Here is a 10831-nt window from a genome sequence, read left to right as displayed (position 1 = left end):
GAGTACACTGTAGCTGTCTTCGGACACACCAGAAGAGGGCATCCAATCTCACTATGGATGGTTGTGAGCCACCATGTGGTTGCTGGGATTTGAACTCTGGACCTCTGGAAAAGCAGTCAGTGCTCTTAACTGCTGAGCCATCTCTCCAGCCCCCTCTTTCTTTCTTTCTTTCTTTCTTTCTTTCTTTCTTTCTTTCTTTCTTTCTTTCTTTCTGTCCATTGATGCCATGTGTGTGCAGTGCAGGAAAGGACATCAAATCTCTGGAGCCAGAGTTACAGGTGGTTGTAAGCTGCCCCAATGTGAGTGCTAGGAGCTGTATCTGAGTCCTCTAGAGGAGCAAGCACTCTTACCTGCTGAGCCATCTCTCCAGCCCATTGTTTATTTTGAGATAAAAATGTACATAATCCAGGCTGTCCTTGAATCCTAGATCCTCCTGCCTCAGCCTCTTGAGTGCCAGGATCGCAGTTGTGCCATTAGACATGAGTTGTAAACAGATGTTGGTGCTACAAAATGAAACTGTATGGTGGCACTTTCACACATGCTTATAACATACTATGGTCATACTCACCCCGCCCCCATTTTCCCATCTTACTAGAGTTTTTAACTCCTAAGTAATATATGTGTGTTTATTGGCATCAATGGTAAAGAATCAATGGCATGCTAGTTCATAAGAACAATGTTTATTAAATGTTTTAAATGTTACCTAAAGCTGGTTATGGTGGTACATTCTGGACTTGCTGAAGGAGGCAGAGGAGAGAGGATCATGAGTTTGAGGCCAGCCTGGGCTACACATTTAGCTGGGCCTGGTGGCATAGGCCTTTAACCCCAGTACCAGGGAGGCAGAGACTAGAAGATCTCTGTGAGTTCAAGGCTAGCCTGGTGTACATGTGAGTTCCAGGACAGTCAGAGTTCTAGAGGTCACATTGAGGCTAAGTAGTAGTAGGTACTATTTCTCCAGACTTTGTAGATAAGGAAACTGAAACTTGGCTTAGGAAACCCCATATTTGAAAGTTTAGTAGTATGCATCTGTAATTCTCAGGAGTCATCTGAGGATTGCCACAAGTTCAAGATAAACCTAGTAAGCTCTAGGCCAGCCAGGGCTACATAGCCAGACCTTACCTCCAAAACAACTGTGTCTGAGGTTGTGGCCCATTTTTAGACAAGACTGGGCATGTGGTGTGGCAATAGACCTGGCCTGTCTTTAGACCTCTTCTGTTTCTTCAGTATGTTTGAAGTTAGGGTTACCGAAGTCAATGTTTACTTCTTTCTGTGTTATTAAAATCTTCTAATAAAAAAATAGTAGTTGGTGCTAATAAAAATTCAGTGATTGATTTGAATATTTAGTTGAATATTTGTAATCTTAAATGTTCCATTAACAGTAGTTGGCAGCAAATCTGGAGCTAGCAAAAGAAATCAATACTGCCCAGAATTCTTTCTTTTTTTTTTATAAGATTTATTTTATATATATGAGCACACTGTAGCCACACCAGAAGAGGACACTCGATCTCATTACATACAGATGGTTGTGAGCCACCATGTGGTTGCTGGGATTTGAACTCAGGACCTCTGGAAGAGCTGTCAGTGCTCTTAATCGCTGAGCCATCTCTCCAGTCCCCACGCCCAGCATTCTTTCTGTGACTCCTGCTTTACCAAGTGCCAGTCCACTCTTCACGTGGCAAAATACAGGGATGTGGTCTGGGGCGATGGTTCATCTGATAAGGTCATTGCTGTATCATCATGAGGACCCCAGTTCATCCCCAGCACACAGGTCTAATAGAGCCTTGTGTGGTGGCTTGGAACCCCATCACTGGAGAGGCAGAGACAAGCAGATGTCTGGGCTCACTGGGCGTCTGCTAATTCTCATAAACAGTGGTGGCAACAGCTAGTAACATCTGCACTGGTGGATTCATAGTGACTTGGTGCTGAGCTGCCTGTAGTGGGGCCTGAGCTAGCAGCTTTGACCTGAAAGAACAGGGGAGATTGTGTGCGTTCCCTAACAAGTCACCTGATGAGTAGCCCTCTCTTGAATAATCTGTTGGTAAATTCATCAATTAAAGAGACAATTAAGTTGAAACTGATTCCAATGCACACTTGGTTTAGGGTCTTCTGGCATAATCTTATGTGTTCCTTCCTCCTTCCTCCTCACAGGAGCTGCCTCATGAGTGTGGAGCCTGCCATCAGCACCAAGCACCTCCCTTACCAGAGCTTCCAGCTCCTTGGCTTTGACTTCATGGTGGATAAAGAGCTGAAGGTCTGGCTCATCGAGGTCAACGGTGCCCCTGCATGTGCCCAGTAAGCCCAACCCTTCACCTGTGTTTATAACCAGAAGTTGGGTGTGCACCTTGGGTGGTCTGACAGGTTCAAGCATGGACCCTTTGGTTGCTGTCCGGAAAGCATTCTCAGTGAGGGGAGTCCTTTGGGAGACACGATCAACACGCCAGCCCAGCCTGGTGGGAGGGCTTAGCTGGGCCATCTCCCTGTGGTTTTATGCTACTAGGCTTTCAAATAAAACTAAGCTGGGTATGGTAGGTTAGACTGTAATCTCAGCACTAGAGAGGCTGAGGCAGGAGGATCACTGTGGGTTTAAGGCCATCCTGGGTTATACAATGAGGCCTATGTCCAGGATGTATGAATGAGATCCTGCCCTCAACAACAAAAATGAAAACACTACCACCACCACCACCCTAAACTGTTAGAGAAGGCCTGATAGTGCTATGTTCATGTGACAAATTGAGTAAGTTGGCCTGTGACGTTCAAGGGCTTCTCAGGCAGGTGGTCGCACAGTAGAGTCTGAGCTAGATGTAAGGTAACAGGGTTCAGTCTCCCCAAAGGCAGTGGGGAGACTATTCAGGGGAACACAGGGACCTTCCTCTGTACTGTGTTGTTTCCTTCTGCCCCTTCTATCAAAGACCCATGACTCCAGAGCACTCTGCTCCATCCTCCCCTCCTGATGTCTTTCCACCCTCCTCAGGCTCCAGGCCTCCTCCATATGGCTGCGGAGCTCACTCACACACAGACACACAGACACATACAAACACACACACACACACACACACACACACACACACACACACACACACACTGCTCCCTTCATGAACCAGTCCTTGGACTGCAGCATTTTCAGGGCCCTATCTTCCTCCAGGAAGCATTCTTAGAAATGATGACTCCATCGTTTGTCCCGACAGCTCCTTTATGTCCTCATTTCCTTGTGGCAGCTTTGGAGGAGGCCACACTCCTTTTGTAGAATCTTCCTTCTCTTTGGCTTCAGGCCCTTGTATACCGAATGGGGCTGACTAGGGGGTTTTTGAGCAAGCTGGAGTCTCTCTTCCTCACCAAGGACCTCAGGTTCTGGTGTTGGGTGGCCTTGGGCCTTCTGATCCACTTCCCCTGTATGTGTTCTTGTTAAACTTCATAATAAAGCCACCAAATTTGTGCAGCTTCTGAATTCTAGGCCCTTGTCTGCACCTGCCTTCCCCAGGTCCTGTGAGGATGTCTATGGGTCTAATGGGGAGCACCCCACCCCGTCCTCTCCAGACTTTTCCAAGGCTAGGGGAATAGAGGAGCTGCCATCTCCCTCCTCGGGAACCGACAGCTCAGTGCATGGGTCCTGTGGACTCTGCCTCTGGCCTCCTTGGTCCTCTGTCCCTTTGTGTCCAATATCTTCCGTCACTGGGAGAACTTTTCCAAGGAGCCTTCTCACTGGAATTTCTATTTCTGCACGCCCCCATAAAATCCTTCCTTTCCAGAGCAGCCTGAGTAAGAAAATAGAAACCATACCCCCCTTCCCCTGTAGCGCTGCTGCCTCATCTGCCTCTGCCACCCAACCAAAGACGCCATTCCCTATGACAGCTCTTACCCACTGTGGGTCTTTGTGCTTCTGTGGAGTCCCTGTCCCCTCACTCAGGCCTTCCCTGAAGGAGCTCCATATTCTCTATCCAGAGCCTCAGTATTTCTTTCATTGCATTAGTTGTTATCAAACAGCTGGGTTTTGTTTTCTTCATGGAGTGTTCACACCATGATGTCTTCAGCTTTGGTTTGGTTTGGTTTTGTATGGGTTTTCTTGTTTCTTTGTTTGTTTGTTTGTTTGTTTGTTTGTGTGTGGCTTTTTGGCGGCTTTTGAGTCTTTGAGCCTGGCTCTGTGCCTGCCACATAGTTCTCTATACATATTCTTTGACTGAGCAAACTATACTTCCTGGTTAACAGTGTTTTCCGCTCACCTGACCCTTTTCTTTCTTTCTTATTATTGTGTGTGCAGGGACATGTGTGTCACAGTGTGTGTGTGTGTGTGTGTGTGTGTGTGTGAATGTCAGAGGGTAACTTTGTAGAGTCAGTTCTCACCTTCCACCTTTACATGGGCTCTGGTGACTGAACTCAGGTGGCCACACTTACGCTGCACTGTGCCTTTGCCTACTGAGCCATCCCACCAGCCCAGCACTCACCTGATTTACAGTGGCCTGGGTTTTAATTAAGTAGAGACACCTTTGTATTGTCTCTATTAGCTAGTAATGTAATGGTTAAATGCAAAGGATTTCTTTATATTAGGCCCCAACCTTATGCCAACCCAAATTCTTCTGGCAACATGGTTTCATTTGTGGATTCAGTGATGTGGGCTTGGTGGTGTGAGACACCCGTGCCACCCTGAGTCTTCCTGTGTCACAAGTGTTTGAGAGGCGAATTGGTCTGGGCACCTTGAAACTGGTCCTTGCTCCAACTCTCTCACGGGAGATGCTCACAGCAGTAATTTATGGGCACAGCATATTTTTATAGCATATTTTTATAGCCATGGTTCTGGGTGAACTAATATCTTCACTGAAGGGCTTCCATGTCCCTGTCCCTTCAGCAGTAGGAGCTTGAGTAATCTGGCTACCGAACGGTTGAAAATGGGCCTGGATTGTGTAAATGGGAGGTGAGGGTCCAGGGAGTTGGGGAGCAGAGAGAGGAGCAAGCAGGACAGATGAAGGTAAGCCAGCAGTTAGGACTTCCTAAGAGAAAATGGAAGCATGGCTTCCTAGAGGCCTTCTCACAGAGTAAAACACAGACCTGGCAGCCTGGGAGATAGGGGTAGGAGAGGAAGTTCTGTGATGGGGGAGGCTGCCGGGTGGACATGTCATTGTGCAACAGGGAAGAGAACGATCTAAGAGGAACTCCTAGCTGGTGGAGTTGGCACACAGTGACTTCTGAGACAAGATTGGTTACGACCTTGGGCCTAGGCAGGCTGGTCTGCACTCCTGTCCTTGGATCTGGCCACTTGGGTTCCCAATGCCTGCTGAGCAAGTTGTGGGCATATCAGATATGTTTCCTCTCACCCCTGGCTTCTGCCTGCGCTAAAGGTCAGTCCCAAGCAGTTGGCTCTGGAGACTCATGCCACCCATGGAGTCCCACAAGGGAATCAGACAGACAACCTGCCCACACACTGTTCTGAGGAGATGGGAGGGTCCCTCCTTTGTGTTCTGCTTTGCAGCCTTGGGTTAGAGATCAGCAACGCTGCAGTGAAACCTCCCGTGTGCTGACTGGAACCACAGGAAAGGAACCAAGATGATGTGGTTTTGTTGTCCCTAGGGGAAGTTAAGTTCACTGAGCCACACTACCTTGGGCCTCACATAGTCTACAACATGTTGCTGCATGTTCAAGTTCCGTTTCTCCCGTGTCTCTTGAGTTCTTGTCTTGTTGGTATAGGCTACTGTTCTCTTTGTGCTACCTCAGCTTGTGCACCCACACAGCCTCCTTCCCCTCCCCACACCCTCTTCTTCCCTCTCCTTCCTCTGCTTCTCTACACTGCCATCACTCTCTGTCTGACTACTCTTTATTTCCTGGGTCCCATCTCATCTGCTACCTTCACACAAGTCTTCGCTAGTGTCCCTTTTCCCTTAGAAGGTGTTGATTTTCCTGGATGATGCTTGCCCCTCCTTGCACAGCCTCACAGACAGGCAAGCTAGGCTCGTGACACTACTGAAATCACCTTCTCTGCTAGTCATCAGGAGCTCAGTGTTCCCATCGAGGCCTTTTTAAAAATACTACATACTGCCTTACATGTTTTATCTGTGTGCAGAGCCTCTTGTGGGTACTTTATTCACATAGACGAGTTTTTCTTTTTATCTTTTTTTTTTTTCTTGCTTTTCGAGAAAGGGTTTCTCTGTGTAGCCCTGGCTGTCCTGGAACTCACTCTGTAGACCAGGGTGGCCTCGAACTCAGAAATCCTCCTGCCTCTGCCTCCCAAGTGCTGGGATTAAAGGTGTGCACCACCACTGCCTGGCTTTATCTTTTTTAAAAATGTTTATTTTATTTATATGAGTACACTGTAATTGTCTTCAAACACATTAGAAGACGGCATCAGACCCCATTACAGATGGTTGTGAGCCACCATGTGGTTGCTGGGCATTGAACTCAGGACCTCTGGAAGAGTGGTCAATGCTCTTAACTGCTCAGCCATCTCTCCAGCCCAAGAAACAAGTTTTTCTTTCTTTTTTTTCCCCCCAGAGGATCACACTTTAACTTTATTTTATCTTTTATCCAACACATACAATAAATGTTAAAACATGCTTAATGTTTGGAATTGTGTATTCAATAAATTCAATAAACAGATAAGTAGTGATAAACCAAAGACAAGCATTGTAAGGATTTTTTAAAAAGTAAATGTCTGTTTAGAATAAAATGTTGTTACAAAAGCCAGAATTGGATTCTAATAAAACAATTTAATAAACAAGGCATAATGTTTAAGGCAAAATTTATGAAGAAAGTATATAAAGTCAATATAAGACATTTTTAAATATCCTTTGGGGGAAGAGGCATAAGAATTTAAAATAGCTTAAATGTTCTTTTTAGAATATTAGCCATAATAAAGTAAAATGAATTTGATACAATAGGACTGTATTTTTTCCAGAAAACAAACTACATTGTTGAATCATATTTCTGAGTTACATTTTAATTATGTATATACTTAAACAGATATTTCTAATACACAGACTTTAAGTACAGAAAATTAAGATGTCAGAGCATATGTACTGATTTGACCAAAAAGGTAACATCTTTTCAGCATCTTTTGTTGTTTTTGAAACCCTCAATTTTAAAAAGCTAAGACGTGTTATTTAAAACGCTTTTCCTATTTTATGTTTTTGCTTATCACACACACAAGGTGGAATTTCTAGGGCAGATCATCATTGAAATACACACACACACACACACACACACTCCATACCCAGTTTTTTTTTTTTTTTTTTTTTAAGATTTATTTATTATTTTATTTATGAGTACACTGTCGCTGTCTTCGGACACACCAGAATAGGGCATCCAATCTCATTATGGATGGTTGTGAGCCATCATGTGGTTGCTGGGATTTGAACTCAGGACCTCTGGAAGAGCAGTCAGTGCTCTTAACCACTGAGCCATCTCTCCAGCCCCCCCATACCCAGTTTTGATGAACACCCTCAGTGACATCTTTAAAAACTTATTTCAGGAAGCTCTATGCAGAACTGTGCCAGGGCATCGTGGACATAGCCATATCCAGTGTCTTCCCACCCCCGGACACGGAGCAGGTGCCACAGCAACCGGCTGCGTTCATCAAGCTGTGAGGCACCGGAAGGGACAGAGCCACCTTGGGAAATGTATGGGGTCCTGCTCCAGAGGAACGAGAGACGACTGGACTGCTCCTTACCAAGGGATGCTGGGGAAGAGTGTGTGAAGAGAAGGCGGCTGTGGAAGAGCAGCTGAGCTGCCCACGGTGATGTGGGGACCTTAGGAAACTGACACAAGCGACTGAGAGGGAGAGCCGAACGCTTTTCTAAAGGGCTGGGACCAGGGCTTTGTTATGGTGTGATCTGACCCCTTGAGCGGTTTCCGGTCTTGGGTGGTACTGGGAACAGAGTTCCTTTCCACCCGGGATGTAGCCCAGGGGCCTCAGAGGGGTGTCTGCCCACCTGCTGCAGCTTTAGTGCCTTAGTCTGTGCCCGGTGCAGCCTCACTGGGCACAGACTGGACCTTAGAGCATTTTCGAGGTTGCCACACGTTCCCTGCACATTCCTTCCACGGCTCTATGTCCCGCTGAACTCTAGATGAGCATGCAGCGCAGTCCATGCTGTGCCCCGGCCTGTCAGTGAAGGCCTCTTGCTTGTCACCATCCTGGTGGGCTATGATTGAGCACCTGCCAGGGGTCCTGTGGACACCAAACAGTATATGCTGCTCATTGCATGTTTTAGAAACAAAAGCAGCAGGCCTGACGAATCTGCAAGCATCAAATAAGCATGAGAGAGAGAGAAAAACAAAACCATGATATCTTACTTTACTTAAAGGGATGGGGGGGGGGGGGAGTCTCTGAAGTATCTTGAGTCTCAGTTATCTTTGGCTTTACCAGAATTCTGAATGCAGCTTTGCAATTTCTCTTCCCTTTCCCCCACCCCCATGCCCACCCTGCATCTCTGAACCTTTGTAGCGATCCTTTCTGGGAGTCAGGGAAGGTAGAATCCCTTCCCTCACACTCCTCACCTCATAGCTCTCCCCATGCCTGTCCTCCTTGACTCCCAGGGCCTTCTGCAGGAGCTGGAGGGCCAGGTTCCATTCCAGAAAGGGCCCTGTTTGCTTATGCATGTAGGTGACAGGACAGACCCCCTCTCAGTGAGGGTGTAGCTGCCCGAGTGAGAAGTATTTTGGAGCCCTGCACAGCTTCCTGTGTCAACAAAAGTGTCCCATGCAATGTTGTGTCTGGGTCACGGGTCCATTCATATTTTATAGGCCTCTTGGAAGCCCGCTTCCATGGTGGTGGTGGGAAGAGTCTCGAGTATTCAGGGTGAGCATATAAACAGTCTCTTCTGAAGAGTGTCCTGGAACCACAACAGACAGAGCGAAGCTGCCCTTCTCCCCAGAGCGCAGTGTGGTCTTTCCCAGTGTAACCACGTGCTTCTTCATTTACATCTACTGGGTACATTCTACAGTCCTGTGAACCATTTACAAAAGACCTGCTGAAGCACCTCTTCCCCAGACAGGGTGAGGTGTGGGAACTTGCAGCAAGGGAAGGAAGGATGAGCTTTTTATTACGTGCACTGGTGAGTGGCAGGATGTGACAGTGTTTACTGAAGCGAGGAAAGTCCCGACTCGTGGGAGTCTGGAGTTAGGGGGTAAAGGTGCCAGGGTTACCTGGAATGTGGGTGACAGAGGCGGCACCAAGAGCAAAGTAAAACACTCAATATGAAATCAGTCTTGAGGCCCAGCACAGCTGACGGGGGAGTGCTGGGATCTCCTGAGAAGGCAGTGTGCACACTCACTTAGAATGTGGGGGAGTGCTGGGTCCTTGGCTGGTCTAGGTGGGCTGGTAATGGAGAAAGCAGGGAGGTCTGTTGTGTTCTTGGAGCCAAATCACAGGAACATTCAAGAGTGATGTAGCCATCATGGTGACAGAGCTGAAAAGGCAGACTCAGTAAATCTTTATGAATCTCAACAGGTTTTGTAATAAGCCTAAAGGAATCCATGTAAAGGAAGTGAGGTGTTAGAAGGAAAGGGTTGAGCTCATGCCTCATGTAGCTTCAACCATTTTTATGAATTTACTTCCCACCAAGTAGGAAGATTGGCTCTGAACCGTTTCGAACTGTTTCATGGTATCCCTGGCACAGATGGTCACGCCTGGCCTCCCAGTCACTCTTAGTGGTCAGTTGGTGTAAGTGCTGCCCATCACCAGGAGAGGAGGGGTTGTTTGGAGATGCCAATTCCACCCATGGCTCTGTCATTAGACTGCACAATGTCACACAAGCCAAATAACCTCGCTGTGCCTTAGTGTCTCATGGAGGAGACATTACCTGACCCAGGGACTACCTCAGGGGAGTTTTGTGAGAACAGAAGAGAGAAGTGCAAGAGTCAAGGCCTTTGGTACCCAGGCTCTCAGTGCCAACCAACTACATCAACACTCTCCCATGATGTTAAAAAGAAGTTGATGACCCTTCCCACCTGTGGCCAATTGAATCAGAACCTCAGGTAACAATATGTCTTGAGGTGCCTTGAACCATTACTTCAGGAAGGAGGACAAACACATTATTATCTTGGAAGAATCACTTAAGGATTAGGCTCAAAAAAAAAAATACTCTTAGAAGCAAGCGGTTCTGTAAGAACAATCACATGCTGATATGTGTATTCACAGTGAAAGTCTTACCCAAGCAGTTTCTCAGTTTGCTTCTCATCCAAGCATCTGGAAAATCAAACATGCTTTCATTTATCTAAGCAGTTTATCAAGTCCTTGATAGCTAAATGTACACAGGCACGAATCTATAAATCTAATACTACATATTAGCATTATCCATTAATTATGAGAGAAAAAGCCCTCCCCTCACACTTGACTTCATGGCAATTATAAAGTCCAATTTGCCAAGAATATATAAGTGCCTCTGTGTTCTGAGATAGCATGGAGCTGGCCTGCACAGCAGCTGACAGCGTGTGTCAATAGCTCTGTGGGATGACACCTGCACAGGACATGGGGAGCACCAGAAGTGGTCTGTGATCCACAGAGCCAGCCGGGGATAGTGATACTATAAGGTGTTCTTATGAACAGTGGTGGTTGTGTTCATGGGTGAACTCGGTCCTGTCATGAGTGTGGCAGGGAGGAGATCCATGAACAAAATGACAAAGTGCCAAAGTGGGTTGCATGTGGGTTGTGGGTGCCGTCGTGAGGATTCAGTGGTTGATGTATGTGCCTCCAATCCTGGACACAGCCTGCACCTAAGAGGAAATTTCTGAAATAAGGCAACTCCATGAATGTGTTAAATGCCTGGGGCATTAAAGATATCTCAAGTGTTTATGTGTCCTTGGGTTCAGTCATCTCACTGTGGGGGTTGACTAGCCTTTGGCTATCACT

The 10831-nt window shown here is 46.8% G+C and overlaps 1 protein-coding gene across 1 annotated transcript in view; it reads left to right on the top strand.

Moving 5' to 3' along the window:
- Positions 1-10772, top strand: part of Ttl (tubulin tyrosine ligase) — a 32573-nt gene extending 21801 nt beyond the window's left edge. Inside the window, exons 6-7 of the mRNA XM_028754828.1 lie at positions 2149-2292; positions 7454-10772. Coding sequence (XP_028610661.1) covers positions 2149-2292; positions 7454-7568 — 259 coding nt within the window. The 3' untranslated portion in view covers positions 7569-10772. The remainder of the gene's footprint in view (positions 1-2148; positions 2293-7453) is intronic.
- The last annotated feature ends 59 nt before the right edge of the window (positions 10773-10831 follow it).

Source organism: Grammomys surdaster, unplaced genomic scaffold, assembly GCF_004785775.1.
Source record: "Grammomys surdaster isolate TR1022 unplaced genomic scaffold, NIH_TR_1.0 129, whole genome shotgun sequence".
Taxonomy (NCBI): domain Eukaryota; kingdom Metazoa; phylum Chordata; class Mammalia; order Rodentia; family Muridae; genus Grammomys; species Grammomys surdaster.
The sequence above is the reverse complement of the archived record's forward strand: the minus strand, read 5'-3'. Positions and strand labels throughout refer to the sequence as shown.